Below are 17,853 nucleotides of genomic sequence, written 5' to 3'. Positions count from 1 at the left end.
CATACGGGAGATGCTCCACTCCCTTAATCATGTAATTTGGTTTGTTTGAGTTGGCCTTTTGATGGAGGTTGGGGTCAGGTGACACTGTTCATCTAAAGTTCCCAGTTCACTGAGGCCCAAGACTGTTCTGTCTGCTCTAGATACTAATAGAAAAGCCTCACGGTTGTCATGGTAGTAATTCCCCAGGCAAACTCAGTAATGTTTTTGTTCAGTTTAAGCACAGAGCACATGTCTTGTAGAGAAAAAACAAACCATACAGTTTTTCACAGAATCATGGCATGTTAGGGATTGGAATGGACCTCGAAAGGTCATCTAGTCCAATTCCCTTGCCGGAGCAGGAACACCCAGATGAGGTTACACAGGAAGGCGTCCAGGCGGTTTTGAATGTCTCCAGAGGAGGAGACTCCAACCTCCCTGGGCAGCGTGTTCCAGTTTTTAGTACTTGTAGCACCTACTAAATGGTTATATGGCTGCCAGTTCTCAAACTCTGCATACTGATGCTGGCAAACATTGGATGACTATTTACTTTTGGTAGAATTTTTTTGTGCTTAGGACATAGACCTGTCAAATAAAAAGCAATATTAAAAAGTTACATTTCATTAATGAAAAAAATTATATATACAAAATTGATTAAATTGATCTGGTTACTCAGAAGGTACATGAATAGTGATGGTTGTTCATTTGTTTCTGGTTTGCTCCTTTGTTATTTTTTTTAAGTAAAATTCTTAATTGAATTTTAGGTTAATGAATTATTATTAATACATGGGGTTTTTACTGTGTTAGAGAAGCTTATAATGTGAATCTAACTTAATTTTTTTTTGTCCTTCCCTTCTTTTTTTTTATGAGCACTATTATAGAACTGTTGCTGTGTTCTGTTGTGTACTCTTAACACATTTTTTCAAAATTGCAATTGTCACATGGAAGACCTGACAGAGGTGGGAAGGCTGTGTTGCTTTAGGAGGAAAATGCTGACACTGGGATCTTTTCCACGGCAGCTTGAGATTTTTTCCAGCATTGGTCAAATCCTGCAGAGCTGCTGATGTCTCAGTAGTGACATGTTTGTGCCAGAGGGAAGCCAGTCAGCCTTGGTACAGTGTCGCTGTGACAGAACGTTACATATGAATTTTCCTGGGGAATATATTTAGAAACTTGAGCAAAAGTATTTTAAAGAGGACAGTTAGTATTTTCCATGGATATTAAGTTCCATTTTGTATGTGTTTGGTGTTAATCACTATGCAATGATTAACTGTTGTATTACATAGAATGCAGGTAAAGGACCTTTTTTGTTGGAGAGTGTGGCTTCAGGAAAACTCTGGGTTTTAGTGCTTTATGAAACTGTCTTAATGAACTGTCCAGATTTTGGGGGTTTGTTTTAATGTGGGAATAAGTCATTTTGTATTCCTTGACACTTGAAGACAATTTGGTGGGTTGGAGCACATTCAGATGTGGTACAGAGACAAAAGAACTTCTGCCAGCTTCTGCTTCACTGCTGTGTGACTGTTAGAAACCCTTCCCAAGGAAGGAAGCTATAACTGTGTGGTCAGTTATTTAGTTTGTAGCCTTTATTTTACAGCAAATATTTCGTCTGTAAAAAGAACACCAGATTTCTTTCCCACTTCTGTGTTTATTTCTTACAGTTTTTATTATTTGTATGCAAATAAGTGAATTTTACCATGGTATGTGGTGAAACCCATTTAAAATAGAAAGCATTTCCATTTTTTATTTCACTGTAGTGGGGCTTTTTAGCCAAATAGTTTAACTGTAGCTTGCAAAAATTGTAGCTTATCAAAGTCTCGAGGTGGTTTTTCCCATCTACCCCTGCCTCCACAACTGTTCAGTTGCTCTTCTGTTTTTCCTGGTCAAACTGGCAGCAGGAGACTGAGCAGAAACTCATGGTAGCACTGTAAGTTGTTGTTGGTTTTTGTTTGTTTGTTTCGTCATGTATTTCCCAGTGCTAACAGAGATCAACTACTGCAAAGAGACTGCAGAATGTTGTATCACATTGAAAGATCATCATGGTACTTACCAGACTCATTTTAAATGCCAAGTGGTAGAAATAAAGTGGCCTTTGTATCGAAGTATAGGTTATTTTGTACTGTGGATCCAATAGGCTTTAGGAGAAACAAGATGTGGGTACATGAATATCGTATATTTTTTCAGTATTGTCAAAAAGTTATTTGGAACAGGGGTAGATTTAGCAGTTGTAATGCAAACTATGCAAAAATGCTATTATTTATTATTGAGATAAAAGCATGTAGAATTATATAATTATGTATGTCCTTGACACTAACGGTGGCTTATAAGCAGTAAAACAGTAATTGCATAAACTGAGAATCTCTCTTCAACCTATTACAAAGTATTAATTCTATGAATATATTAATTCTATGAGTACGTGATTCATATTTGGTAGCAGTTAGGTTTCCGAATCCTGTAATCATATTCTCCTGCTGGTCTTTCCCTTTCTCTATTGAAATAACTTACTCTTGGTTATTTTTATGCCTAGATACTTCAGCGTCTCAGTGTGAATCAAGTGATTGGACTTCTGTGTCAATGACTAACCATAAAGGTGTGGATATGCCCATAGCCAAACACAGGGAAGAGGTAATTTTGTTGTACTTTCATTATGGAATAAAGCTGAAAGTCATGTTTTGTTGTACAGGGTTTGGTTTTGTTTGTGGTGGTGGGTTTTTTGTTGGTCTGTGTGTGTTTTTTTGTTTTTGTTCTTTTTGTGTTTTGTTTGTTGTTGTTTTGTTTTCCAGAAGGAAATGTCTGTTTCTGTTTTAATCATTGTAGAAAACCTTTGTTCATTGTACAAAACCATTGTATAAAAATTCTTAGAGGAAGAAGCATTGCTTTTATACTTGCTGTTTATAGGTATTCATGTAAAATACGTAGGTGAATGTGTGGCCATGTTCTTTTCTGTGGCCTTCTAATGTGTTTTAGGAGTCCAGTTATCTACAGATGCCTAGTGGATGATAGAAAAAAAATCAAATCTCGGTAAAACATTTTTCTATATATGGCCTGGGAAGCTATTGATATTTCAAATATTTATTTTGAAGTCTGTTTTGAGTTGTTTTGTAGACTTATGAGTTTTCTTGAAAAATGGTTTCAGATAGTGTCTCTGATAGAAAACAATTCAGTTGTGATTGTACAAGGAGCAACTGGCAGTGGTAAGAGTACACAGATTCCACAATATATTTTGGATTATTGCATTCAGCGGTCTATCTACTGCAACATTGCTGTTACCCAGCCTCGGAAAATTGGTGCCAGCAGCATTGCCAGGTGGATTAGCAAGGAACGATCATGGACACTCGGTGGACTTGTAGGATACCAGGTATAAGAAAATTGAATTGTATTTAAAAATGCATTAAAAAACACTGTATCTTCTTTCTTGATTACTTTTAAGCATAGGTAGTATACTGAAGATATGTTAGACAATCTGCTTTTAAAGTGGAATTCCACGTTTCTAGCTGTCTCCTATTAAACATTCATAATTAAATGTTTTAGCTTTTAACATTGAACAACTATAAATGCTAGGGAGATTCCAATAGAAATACTTAATTGTCTGCATTCTGATAATTGGACTCATATTAATCATTTAATTTGTTGCAGGAGAACTGTATTCTGTCACTTTTCTTCTAAAATCTTTAATTAACATACTTGATTTGTTTGGCTTTACATTTACCTGTCAGCTGTGTCCAAACTTCTGTGCATTTATGGTCAGATTGCTTTGTGAATGTCCTGGCCTTTTTTTCTTAACATGTGCAAAACTTGAACTAATTATTCCTCATAATTTTACCTCCTGCTTTAATTTTGTCAAACTCAGCTTGAAACTCAGGTCTCTCCCTCCATTTTTAAAGTTGATGCCACTTTCATCTTTTGACACAGCTACCGGTGCTTTAATCAGCTCTCTGCCAGTAACCACAGTGAACTGCTGTGATCATCCTTTCACTGGTGGCTTGACAGTAGCTGTCTCTGGACCAGCTTCTCTGGGTCCTGAGACTGGTGGGTTCACACTGGTGTTGGGAGGATGGTTATGGAGAGTTGTCTGCTGCTGGAGTCCTTTGCTGGGAGGAATGTATGTTGGTTCTTCCTTTCCATTCTTTTTCTTGTTGTTTCTTCCTTTCTTTCTTCCACTTAAGGTCATGTTTATATGTTTGCTGACATGCATTTACATCTTTCTTTTTCTTCACTAGTTTGCAGCTCCAGGTTGCATCCAAATGTACTGCATATGGGACCATTTATATATGTTAGATGCTTTCTCATTGTTACCTATAAAACCAATTTTGTCCAGGTTTAAGGGGGTTTTTATTTTTAACTGAACATTACAGAGTTGTTCGTCTCATGGGGTCTACAGTGTCAAGTTCCTGTCTCATCTGTTATCCCATGTCTGTTTTCTTCTGCTCCGCATCCTGTCTCTCCACTTCCCAAGGCCTCTGCTACTATACCAGGCCTGTTTACATTGCAGTAAATTGCTGTCACAGACCAAGTAAAGCAAAGGTAGAGGCGGATTGAGAAAAGTTCAGAGAGAGCAGACCTGACATCCCTTAGTCCTGAGGCTTGCAACCTCCCGACAAAGCTTATGGCTTGTTACTATAATAGTAATAGTGATACCACCTTACAGGGCTACACAGATACATCGGCTTCATTTTTGCATCAAAAGGATCTTTATTGTCATCCCTACTGAATGCTCTTCTTTGTCTAAATATCAAATATTAGCAGTTTCTTTTGATATATCTTTAACGAATGGTGTAATAGGAAAAATTTTTTTGCACCCCCCCCTGCCCGCCTTGTTTTTAGACTGCTCTGAAGTTTAAGTTTTCCACAGGAAGATTGGAAGATGAATTAAAACTATTCTTTATGCTCAATCTCTTACTAAAGAAATTTCAGTTCTGAGAGGTCAACATTCTAGATAACTATGTGGGAATTATGATCTGACATTATCTCAGTTCTTAACTAAGTTGCTATTAATAACTTCCAGTTATTGCTTTGTAGAACTACCGTGGATTATATATGTTGTTTTTTTCAGAAGTAGGTTCTAAATGAAGTGTTTTATATGACTTTATATGACTTGATACCTAGTCATAAAAAACTGCTAAATTGATTCACTAGTGTAATGTAATGAGTCATAAAGATCTTAAACAGTGATGTGCTTCCAAACCCTCTTCAGGACAGTGTATGTGGATGTGTGGTGCTTGTTTTACAAGTACCTGTGTGAACTGCGCAGAAATAGAAGTTGAACAGTTATAGAATGTCCTGAGTTGGAAGGGACCCACAAAGAGCATAGAGTCCAACTCCTGTCCCTGCATGTAGCAACTTGTTTGCTCTAGGCTCTCTTCAGTGTGGAAGGTGAAAAGATGGTCATGGTCCTGCCTGCCTGCCGAGGTACACAGTACCTGAGACAGCTAAAGTTACAGAAGTATTTTAGAGATCATAAATCCATTGTTGAATGTAGGATTGTAGAGCTTTCAGGGATAAGTTGCTGGGGTCTTGATGATATCTTATACCTCTTTGCTTTTCTCCTGTCCAATAAGCAAATTATGCCTTGGCAAAATCTTAGTGGAAGGATCCACCTATGTACCTTTAGAAATCTTTGAAGAGTTCTCAGGCTAGAGTCCCCAGCAAGAAATTTTGATCCTTTATAAAATAAACTTGTGGGGGTTTTTTAATTTCTCCCAAAGAAAACATTTGCTTCATGAGTTAACTGATTCTGGGCTTTAAAAACACATTTGTACAGTCTTTTACAAGTTTGAATGAATAATTCTCATGGGTGTATACTATATTTCATTTTGGAGTTCTTTCAGATGCATCATTCCTGTAAATACACTAACTGTCTGTTCACATCTATATTTTCCTCATTGTATTAGGTAAGTTTAGAGAACATTTCCACAAAGGAGACAAGGTTGCTGTACATGACAACTGGAGTTCTTCTTGAGAAAGTAGTTTGTGCCAAAAGCCTAACTGAATTCACACACATTTTCATTGATGAAGTAAGTTGGTGGAAATAAATTTAAATTTCGTATTAAGAGAACCTTCTTCTTCTTTGTCTCTCTTACCATGCTAGAGAAAGAAAAATGCAGACATCTACTTGTAATGATGCTTTGTGTAAGTTGTCTCAGCTAACACCTCTTTAAATAGGCCTGTCCTGATGTTCCTTTGAGCAATGAAGTTTAGAACTGAAGGAGGAGAGGGGGATATTTGACAGTGCTTGGCCTTTGTTGTGAACACCTTGAAATGTTTCTGAAGATCCACTGCCTGGATTCCAAGAACATTTCTGAGTACGCCTATGAGGAGGAGGCACCTGGTTTTTACTCTCTTGGATGTTACTGCCCTTAGAGTCTTTACTCTACAGGGATGTCCTGAAAAATAAAATAGCCCTCTGAAAATTCTCTGTCTTCTGGATGGATTTACAGTCCACTCATGTGGATTCGTCATTACTGCTGTCACTTCGCTAAAAAGCTAAAGAAAATATACTAGTACGATTTGTGATTTGTATATTTTTGTGGTTTTATGCTTATTTTCTGAGGTAAACAGTATTTGACCGTTAAATATAGTCAGATGTGAAACTGTGCTTTCGAAAACTGAGTGTAAATCACATGTAAAGTGTAGGACTAAATCGTGAGATGTAGTGGCACAGAAGAGGACTTTTTTTTTTTTAATGCTGGTTTTAATTCTTATTCTGTAACAGTATTGTAACTGAGAGTGACTTTGATTCTTGGGTATATGAGAGGAAGGGAGACAGTACTTGGTATACCCTTAGACCATTATTGTAATAATGAAGGCTGTCATCACTGCATGGCACATCGAAAAACTGGAAAATATTAAGCGAATAGTTGCACTTCTGTAGTAAGAAACTTCAGGACTTCACTCAAACAGACAAAAATAACCCAAAATCTCCCTTTAGCAACCAGATGTTCTCCATTCTTATTGCAGGTCTCAGCCCTGTTAGAATACTGCAGCTGTTTAGGAACATACCAAAGCAATCCTAAGTCTGAAAATTGTGACTTGTCACAGCAAAGTCTTGCTGTCAGCCTGAAAACTGCCCTAGCTAAATCTTTTTTGTATTGGGGCAGTATTGAATATAAGTATGTCTTTATGCTAATTACAGCGGATGAATGTTGATCTTTGAATGTTAAGCTCTGTAAAAAGCTGCTGCACTTAATGTACTTAAATTAATAATTTAAAAATGGTTTATGATCATCGTCACTAATGTTGAGAAGTATTTAGTGAACTGCAAGGACCAACCAGAAAAGTCAGATGCTAGGATATATAAAGAATTGGGTGGAAAACAATGTTTTGGAAAGCAATTGTGTATTTTGATCATAGCTAGAAGCCATTGGGAACATAGGGAGTCAATTCAATTTGCTTAACTGTTAGACAAGCTGACTTAGTCCCTGCCTGGATCATTTATGATCTTACCAGTACAGTTGACTTACCCATCTGCAGGATCACCTCAGCTGTTACTGTCAGCTCTAGTAGAACTAGTGGCTAGAGCTAACAACTGGTTTTCTACTCATTCTACAATTTTAATGACTTAATAGTGGCATATGATTTTCACAAAGTGTGCTGTAGTCATTTGAAAAGCTGTGTTGAGATTTTAAAATGTGATTAATATGCATAGTCTTAAAAGTGCATTTTCTTCTATGAAACTGTATTATTATGCCAAGTTAGGAAAATAGAGCATGAAATCGAGTATCAAAGGAAGATATTGTCAAAAAGAAGCGCATGAATTAACGAAAAATAATTGTGGAAAATGTCTTCCAGGTACATGAGCGTACAGAAGAAATGGATTTCTTGCTCTTGGTGATCCGTAAACTGTTGCGTACAAATTCACGATCCGTAAAGGTAGGTTCAAATATATTCTGATCCTTTTTCTTGCAAGAATGAATTTTTACAAGTGTTTGATCTACAAAGGCCATGTTTTAAAGAACCTACTTCAAAATGTGTCATTATTTTTTACTAAAATATTATTTACTTTATTGCTTTTCATAAGAAGCAAGCTAAAGGGCATTCTTCTCCTGGCTGCTATAATGTGTTCTGAGAGACTGTTTTGTTGGTTTTTTTTTTCCTCATGTTAGAATGCATTAGTTTCTAAAGTCTGCTTAAGGCTAAAAAATGCAAGATGGATATTTGGCTAGAATTACGTATTGAGGGCAGTACTTATCCTTGGTTAAATATGTATGGTAGCATTAACTCTTCGAAATACTGAGCTTTTTTTTAAATGGGACAATGTATTTGGAAAAACAGCAAAAGCCAGAAATGCTGTATTGTAATTTCTAGGCAGAACTGGTAGTAAAACGTGGCTGAGATTTTTCTCTGTGTATTAGGTAATTGTGCTTTGTACTAAAGCAGAGCTGTGAAGATTTAGCATGACATATTTAGTCTTTGTGTTGTCAAACAAATCGAATCTTGAATTGCAGGAAATGAAATACAGATGACAGAGTTAGGGTAACTAGGTATATTCCTGTGCAGCTATTTGGGAGTGTGGAAATTTTGTGAGACCGTATGTATCTCTTAACTGCTTCAGTTAATTTTTCAGTTAATGCAAACTGTTCTCATCAAAACAGATGTAACCTGAATCTATGTTGGTTGTTTTTCTTCCTATTGGAAGGGAATCTGTTTTCTTCTGTTCAAACCACCACATTGATTCAAATTCACATAATTTGGTCTTTAGGTATTTGCAGCATGCTCTCACCTGCTGGAAGTGCCCTTCCAGTTGGCATAGGGTATGTCTGTGCGTTTCACGTCTTCTACTTTTTATCCCTTTTCTTGCCAATAAGAAAACTCGCTTGTCTTTAAATTCATACACAGTAGTGTGAAGCTATTCAGCCTTTCCTAGCACTTGGCTCTGCCTGCCGAGAGTAGCAAATATTTTGATCATACTCCATTTGTGAAGAGTTTGCCCTTCATGCTGATTATCTGGTTGTTGGCAATGGCATGAATCCCTACAGGTCCTATCATATTTTCTGTTAGGAAACATTTTTCTTTTATAGGTTCCTGAAATATTTTTTTCTCATGATTCTGATTAAATCTCTCAAAACTGTCACTGGAAAACTTTCTCTCCTTTATATCTCTCTCTGCAGTTGTTTGTTCAGATGACAAATTCATGCTGTATAAATCTGACAGTCTTACATTTGGGGGGGGAGAGGGGTGTGTCTCTTTGAATTTTTTGTGGTGGGGAGGGGTGACCTCTTGATCTCAATTGCTGGATTTTAGCAGAGTGGAATAGGTAATTCGGTTTGAATTTATACATTAAGTCCAGTGTTTCCTACCTCATCCCTTTTCAGCCCCTTTTGAAAAACTGTGGCAAATTCATTTAGAAAATGCAAGATTCTCCACCACGCTCCCCTGGATCCATGAAACAAAAGGGTATAAGGAGGCCTGTTTGGGGAGGGGGAAGTATTTATAATTCAGGGTGATATGAAATACACATGAGGTGTTCGTCCCCTAATCTAGACATTGCAGACCACAGAAGCTGCAGGTGATTGAACATTGCACCAACTAAGAGGACGGCAAGAGTGACTCTGACATACGGAGGACAAGACCTGCTTGTTGTGGTTTACCTACAGACTATACTGAGTTTTCTGGCAGACGGCTGGTGCAGATTATTGCTTTTCGATCACAGAGCAGACATTTGATTGGCTGTTCTAAGGCTGTTTGTAGAGATTCTAGCAAATTGGCATTCAGGGACAACTGAAGTGAGAAGTTGTTCTCGTGCATATTTTTGGTATGATACGGTGGGGCTTTAGACATTGATGCTGCATGAGTGGTGGTGGAGTGCTTGATCTTAGGAGCTGTCTGGTTTAATTACTTTCCATTCCAGTGTGTTCCTCTGCCATTGCTGGGGATACATGCCCATTGAATTTCTACTTTGGGAGTAAATCAAACTCTTGGTTTACTATGTGATCCTTCAGGCACGCTCTTAGGAACTTGTACTTTTCCTTCTAGTTTGGAAGGACTCCATGCAGGTTATGGAGTGCAAATTACAAATAGTCTAAAATAAGAGGTAATTTAGTATTCCTTGCCCGTAACCGCAGTTAGGGTAACTTTGATTGGATTTTGTTTCAATAGCCTTCAGACAAGGTTACATTTAGCCTATTTTCCTAGCATAGGTGAGTCACAATCTACTGAGCCATGAGGCAGTTTGTGCTGTGGTGGGACAGGTTTCATAACATATTTGCAGAATTACATCCTTTCAGATTTCTCCTCCTTCCCAGATCTTGTTAAATGACTTGATGATTTAGTGTGCCCTCTGCATGTATTCCTTGTGCCTTCACATATGCTTTGGAGCTGAGCACAGTGGTACAATGCCCACTTCATTATCTTGCCTGCCTGTCAATTCATAAAGTAGATGCTCTAGTATTTCATTCTTTTTTATTTTTAGGGGGGAGAGGGAGGGGAGTGGGTTTAGGGTGCTTTATTTCATTCTGGTTTTGAATTCATGCAAGGTGTCAGGAGTGCAAAAAAGGACTGACTGTGTCCCAGTGTACAAGTACTGCTTAGAGTGGCTCAGGAGTCCTGAAGATAAAGGAGCTGAACACTACACATCTCATTATAACTTCTTGGCTCTTTGTCCTTTTCACGGTGAAGCTCTCTAGTTTATTCCAGCTCGCTGTGTTAAGCAGTTGGAGCGCATTCCAGCACTCCAAATAGAGGGATTAGAGGGTAAATAGCCATAGCCACTAGTTTCTTTCATTCTTCTCCCACCATTCTGCACATATGCTGTTTAACTGGAGAGAAGACAACAAAGCTGTAAATGTTGAATTTCTTAATAATTGAAAGAAAAGGTCACCATATAACAAATGTAATTTTTTTTTTTTTTTTTTCCTCCTTCGGTTTGGTGAATACAGGTTAGGATTCTTGGTAGAGTCGGCAAACAGAGCAAGTAGCTTAGTGTGATCCTTGAGAGTTTTAGGTTGCATAAAATAATTGAAAGTGAGAGAAAATTTGACATATTTCGGAATCATTATAGTAACATTTTTAAGGCTAGGCTATAATTACAGTTACTGCTCTTAAAGGAGTAAGCCCATCTTTTGAAGGAGTTAAAGGCACTGATATCTAATCTAACTAGTATAACTGGACTTGAAAATATTAGCGTATACATTTTTTTTTCTTTTCAGGACCAGATAGAGATCATAAGCTTAAAGAAGAGTACTATATGGTTTTGGGTGGAACTTTTACCACATGAAAAAGTTTTTCACATTGTCTACTCTAGCCATTTGGTCTGATCTGTTCTGCAGGTGCGGTGCTTACCTTTCTCCAGCACTACCTATGGAATCTTAAGCATTTAGCTTAGATTGTCTTAAAGGTGCCTACTAGGATATGTACTTGTAGTAACTGAATTAGACTATTTCAGCATAAAGAATAAGTGGAAATTCCAGTGTAACATGGCATTTTGTGTTAAAATTAATGTTTTACATTTGCTGTGCTATTTTTAACAGATAATATTGATGTCTGCTTCCATCAACTGTGAAGAACTTGCGGATTACTTTGCACTTCCAGTTCATAACGGTCTGAATCCAGCCTGTGTGTTTAAGGTGGAAGGCAAACCTTATGAAATTGAAGAATATTATCTTGATGATTTAAAGTACTATGTGCATTTCCAGGTATTGTAAATATAACTATTTCTTCAGACATAGTAAGAAAGAGATTGGAATAGTCAATTGAAAGCTGTGTAATAAAAGTAAAAATAACCAGTTTTATATTACAACTCTAGGTAAGAATTAATGTACAGGGTGTTTCAAAAAGTTGGACCCAATTTGAAATCCCTGTATCTTTGGAATTTAGTCCGTCTTTTTGTAACACCCTGTGTGATGATAAAACAGGAGTGTCCTTACCAGCAGCCTAGTTTTTCTTTCATGTAACAGAAATGGAATGAAAAGGGTTGGGAATTTTAGGCAGTATGTGCCATTTGTTTGGTAGTTTCCATCCAAGATGAACAATGTAAAAGTCTGTGCAGAAGGTTACATATGATGGTTTATAGACCTCTGTGAATACAACTGGCAAACTCGGGGAATATTTCCTTGGTTGGTTCATGTTGCTGTTATGTAAAAAAGGCAGAAAGAGGTAGGAAATGAACAGAAAGTCATCAGAAAAGAAGCACAATTAGAAGTTTGGTGTTACCAGGTTGGCTTCTCTATCAGCTACAACTCACATGTTTCCTATTTTTTCCTTTTTTTTTTTTTAATAGTCCCAGAGCTGTTCTGCAGTAGTTTTGAACACATTTCTGTTGTAGCTGCATAGGCCACTGTGGCAAATACATAATTTTGAGTAATGAAAATATGTTAGAATAATAGATTTTCACCAAATCCCTGGAGGCCACTTAGCAGCCTGTGTGGCTACACTGGAGAATTGCTGCTCCCATGCCTAAGGAGGGTGGTAATGTCGAAGATTGAGTTGCTGTGTCAATCTTTAGCTTATAAACTGTGCAGTATATTTGTTTGTAGAGCTCCCCACATGCTGTTGTACAGCATGTATCTGCACAGATGACAGATAATGAAGGAATAAATGTAAGTTCGAATTAATCTGGTGTCTGTGGTTTTATAAGAGGAGTTTGTTTTGCAGTTGCAAAACAGTTGCGTAGGAATTTACTTGAGTGTCTGAACTCTTTCAGTCTTATGGTCCTAGGCAAGATAAACAGGTTAAAGCAAAGCAGAACAAATGCACTGAGGCTTTAGTAGTGACAACCACTCTAAAAATAACTGGGGCATGTGAGTAATAACTGGTCAATTTTGGTAATTCAGAACACTGTTATAATGTTAATACAATGAAGAAAAGAGGATGCAGTATGTGAACATAATGTTATTCCTTTGGTTTCATCGCTCAATTCTGCAGAAATTAAAAGAGAAATAAAACAAACATGTAGTTTATGGGAAGCCCAGAGGAAGATAATTGTTCATGCTGCACACGGCGCAGGCATTGGTTATCTCTGAACACAGGCAAGCTAAAATAAAAGGCTGTAAACTATTAAAGTTTTAATGGAGCCAAAAAATAAACTAAATGCATGTAGCACTTGGCTCGTCAGTTTTAATACGTAAGTATGGCAGCTCAGATAGAAAATATGGAGGAGATTATGTAATATATGAGTTTTGTAAAAGATTTTGATGATAGATGACAACAAAAAGATAACTAAGAAATTCAGTAAGGAGTCTAGTTCAATCAAGTTGTGTTTGTCATAGCTGTGCTTTGAGCTGAATGTCAACGGCCACACCTTTCACCTCAAAGATCATGAACAAAAGGAACTGCTTTCAGTGCTTATGCCCTTTTGTATTTTTTATTTTCTTTGTGTATATGAGCATTTAGCTTTTTTTTTAAGTTTTCATCATTTTCTTTGTCATGTTGTCCTAGCAGTAGCCATTCGATTGTTTAGTAGAAGAATATGATTGTCCAAGAACTTATGTGCTTCTGTTGTTGCCCAAAGGTACAAATAAGTGCTCTTGATTTTTCTTTTTCAAATGTATGAAAAAAGAAGAAGAAATTGAATTAGAAAGCCCTAACGTTTGGTCTCGCATCTTGTTTCTTACAGTGCTATGCAAGGAGATTTTCTCTGAATAGTAGCTTTATTTTAAAAAGACTTTAAAAAAACATGGAAGGTCTAAGAAGATTTATGTAACAACCTAGTAAAAATGAAAGCAGAGCCTGAGTGTTAAGACAGTTAGTGAGTTCATACTGCCATATGGAAGCAGAGGCACATCTTTCATCATGCTAAAATAAAAATTGGTTAGATAGCTGCCCGAGGTACAGGCTTCAGGGTTTGGTTCTTAATCTTTTATTTTTGCCTATAAAAGCCTATAAAATTCACATAAAAGAATACAAAAGTTAAGTCTTCGCTTTTTAGATAAACAGAATTTTTCCAAGCTTCATTTTGATTTTAAAATTATTAACTATAAAATCCGATGACATAAATCATAATTTGTTCTTTAAAGCATCTTGATTGGAATCAGTTTAGTCCTTTGTAACTGACTTGTTTGCTGTGAGTTATGAAACTTTGGCCCTTCTCCAAAAACGCTGAAATAATTGAATGTTACTGTATAAATATACAATTACTTTACAAATCCTGCAGAGCTCTTGTCTTGACCATGTCACTCATTTCTATAGGTGATAATGTTTTAAAACTATGCTTGAAAAGAAAAATTTTCTTTGAATAGTTCTGACATGGATAATTGAGGTATTCACTGATATCAGTTGTGATTTGGAAGATGAATAGAAATACCAGTCACTACTTTTTCCTTCTGTATGCCTGTTTGCAGTAAACCCTTTGCTATAGCTAGATAGACATGTAGCTGAATCAAAAATAAAGCTTTCCACTTGAATTGCTTCATTTGTAGGAAAAAAATAAAAATAAGAAGGAAGGGAGAAACTCTTCAGTGTAGCACTGGCTTACCCATGCCCAGATATTAGGTCATTTATAGGTGCTGCTGCTTAATTTTTGAGTATAAGTTTATAAAAAATAGGTGTTTTTCTTTTGGCATAATGGACTTTGTAAGCACATTGTTCTGGATATTTAATTGGATCACTAGTTAATTCTGTGAGCAGATTTTTAAAATGTAAGCCATTAGGAAGTCTAGATGTTTGTCTTTGGCAGTAGATCTGTGAAATCCCAAGTCTCTACTTCTTGCCTAAGACAAAAAAGAGAGTCTCGTTTTTGGCTTGCAAATGTAAAACCTCCTTCAAATCCCTAGAACTGAAGTCAGAGTCCAGATGAAAGGTAATGAGCTGCTGTCAAAAGGTATTCTGGTTATGTTGTATTATTTCAGTCAGCTCAGACTGGGCTTTTGGAATTGCTGTTTGTCACATCACTGCTTTTTATTAGGAGTGATGTGGCAGCCTTGTAATGTTAAAGAATACTAAAGGTATGATTGGTAACAAAATTGAAAAGACAAATTTGACAGTTACTTAAGCAGGGATAATCTAAAACCAAAAATCTTATGTTCAAGCAGCCCAGAAAAGGTAAATTCCTTAGCTTATCATATGCATTGTGAGAAAAAAAAAAAAGTACTGCTTACCCAAACTGCTGGAACATTGTGTGTGGTTTCTTATGGACTAATCAAGCTTCATTGGAAAAGCATTATTGTAGTGGATGTAAAATGCAGTTAAGCTCTGGGATTCACAGTGGTGTATACCTGGGAAGTCTTTCTGGCTGGTTGATTCAAGGGGTCAGAGAAGTGGAAAGAGTACTGCCAAGTTCTTACTGATGGCTTTTTTTAATCTTCCAATCCATTGTCTGCCAGAACAAAGTGGGATTATTTCTCACGTTTGTCAGAAAGGAGTCTTTCTGCAGACACCAAGGCGACCTAGGGTTGACATGATGTTAAAAATTGGCTGTTCTGGAAAGGGTTGGAAAGCCGAGGACTGAGGTTTCGGTAGCAAAAGTGGCTCCAAATCACCGTTGCCACATTAACGCTGGCAGTGGTGGTTTTGTGATTCCATTGTAAGCTGCTTCAGAAAGGGAAACTGATACCAAAATAACTTCATCTTAATAGTTAGTTCAGACAGTTCAGTTTTCTGTGGTTTCTCTTTAACACCTCTCTTAGGTCAAATGTGCACAGTTGCAGGCAAAGGATTTCAGATCATGTTACAACAGTCTTGGTACTGAACCTTGATGTGGATATGCAGCCCCAGTGCTGGAGCTGGGAAAGGAGCAAGTGATTGGACTCTTCTGCTTCCTGCTGCCTTTCCTCCCAAGAACACCTTGGGAGACTGTGAGAGATTAGAGCCAACACTGAGGAGTTTGAGTGTTTTGTTTTGTTTTAACTTAAAATACTTTTACTTCCACATTCTTATTTATTGTTTGATAGGTTTTTAGGTAGCAGTAATACCTCTTTCTGGCTTTCCCTTTGTTTTGTTAGAATAGGTAAGTCTTTGCTATTCTCCTTATACAAAATAGTCTCTTCATTCTTCTGGTCATCAAAGTGGTCATAATTTGCATCTGTTTGAGTTTTCACTGATCCCCTTAAAACCTGGTAAGAATTGCAGATGCGTTGTCATTTCCCATTGGTCTCCCAGCATGACAAACTGAGTACCTGTTGACTTCAAGAGTTCTTTTACTTCAAGTATGCCTGCTGAAAACTTTGACAAGACCTGAGCCACTTGAAAGTGAGGGGCAGGTTTATACAGTGTCACGAACACATTGCACTCTCAGAATAACCTTTCCTGATTAATCCCGGAGTCCTTTTTGCCTTTCAGCAGCATTGCATTGGAACATAGCTATTTTCTCATGACCAAAGTAGCTGTTCCAGTGGTTCATTATTTTCAACCAATACACCATCTGCTTGTATCCAAAGTTTGTAAACTGGGATGCATAGGTTTACATTGTCTTATTGGATTTTTATTTCACTTCAGAGAACTGAAGGGCACATTAGATGAATTAGACTATTATCATTACACATATGATGCATTCCAACTTTATCCGTATGTTTTTCAGTTGCTTTTTTTGTTCATTGAAAACTTCTGCGGAATGTTATTTTGCTTATATGATAACTGAATTGGAATAAATGTGTATTCTTAATTTTGTGCTCGATTAAAATCAAAGCCCTGTGAAATATGGACAACCGGTAAATAGGTTCTGCTACTTTTACAGGGAAACCTGGAGTATCTTAGTTTTGTGTGTGGAATCCTTTAAGTATTATTCTTGGCCATTCAGCTTCCATTTTGAGTTTCTTTCCAGGAGTGGCTTTTTCCCTACATTTTATATCCTTGTTAAATGTCCCTGGCTACAGTGGTAACTTATGTTATATTGGTATTTATCTGCATGTATTTACCAATTAATACTGCCTACTGCATTTTTATTGTTATCATGCAGTCCAGTTCTTATGGAGTGTTACAGTTAAAGCACAAATGCTCTGTTTTCACTGTCACTTGAATTTTAGTACTGTTGCTTAAAAGTCAAATGGGAAGTCCAAGCCTAAATAAAGATATATTTGAATGCTAAAATACTATTTTAGTGTATCAAGCAGTAGGTAAATGAAACTGATAGGCTAGGAGAAATACTTGGTTGAGCATAAATGTGAAAATGGAGGTTTGTTAGTGAGAAAATACATGATATCTTAAAGCATACACACACAACCTGCAGAGAAAGAATGCAGAAGCTGATTGCTTGAACCTGTTGTTTTTCTTGGGAAGAGCTTGGTTGATTTAAACTGTTAGATTTCAACATAAAAGTAAATAAAATATTTCACTTGAGGGTGGAGGGAGGGCAGAGGAGAGAACTTGAAAGGCATAACATGAGGGGCAGAAGCACAGTTTGACTGTAGGATTTCTAATCATGTGAAGTGTGTAGAGGGCAGATTACACTGTAATACAGTTCTAGAAAAGTGAGAGATAGGAGGGTGAGTGAGCAGCTGTGTGGTGCTTAGTTGCTGGCTGGGGTTAAACTATGGAAGTCCAGTAAAGAGTTTCCACTAGAATGAGGAGAAACCCTGAGAATGAAGAGTGAGCATTGATCAAAAGCCATTTTTCCTACAAGGAGAAAATGTGTAATACTATAGACCACTCTGAGAATATTTCTAGTTCACTGTGCTTTTTCTTTTTAAAACTGAAAGGTGGATAAGTTCTTATGTTTTGCTCTGAAGACTTGGTGGTTTGTGCTCTTAAATATTAAAGCTTTGAGTTTGTATCAGAATACTAGAAAATTGTGTAGATATGACTCATCACAGTTATATTGTGTACAACAGAACCATAGTCCTTTGACAGGGTATGACCTGAAACTCAAGATCCATTAAATGCAGAGACAATTTAAATGAGAAGGTACATGAGTTATTTGGGAATTAGGTAGATACCTGCATTATAGCACCTGAGAGAAGGATTGTGCTGCCTTATACAAACCCCTCACCTTGTTATCCTGTTCCTGTGGGT

General features: G+C 37.0%; 1 protein-coding gene across 1 annotated transcript in view; it reads left to right on the top strand.

Moving 5' to 3' along the window:
- TDRD9 (tudor domain containing 9) overlaps positions 1-17,853 on the top strand; it is an 81,048-nt gene that overhangs the window by 23,103 nt on the left and 40,092 nt on the right. Inside the window, 5 exon segments of the mRNA XM_065635711.1 lie at positions 2,504-2,601; positions 3,113-3,334; positions 5,868-5,990; positions 7,765-7,845; positions 11,442-11,606. Of these exon segments, the coding sequence (XP_065491783.1) occupies positions 2,504-2,601; positions 3,113-3,334; positions 5,868-5,990; positions 7,765-7,845; positions 11,442-11,606 (689 nt within the window).

This window comes from Caloenas nicobarica, chromosome 5 (genome assembly GCF_036013445.1).
Source record: "Caloenas nicobarica isolate bCalNic1 chromosome 5, bCalNic1.hap1, whole genome shotgun sequence".
NCBI classification, from domain to species: Eukaryota; Metazoa; Chordata; class Aves; order Columbiformes; family Columbidae; genus Caloenas; species Caloenas nicobarica.
This window is presented reverse-complemented; position numbering and strand designations above follow the sequence as displayed.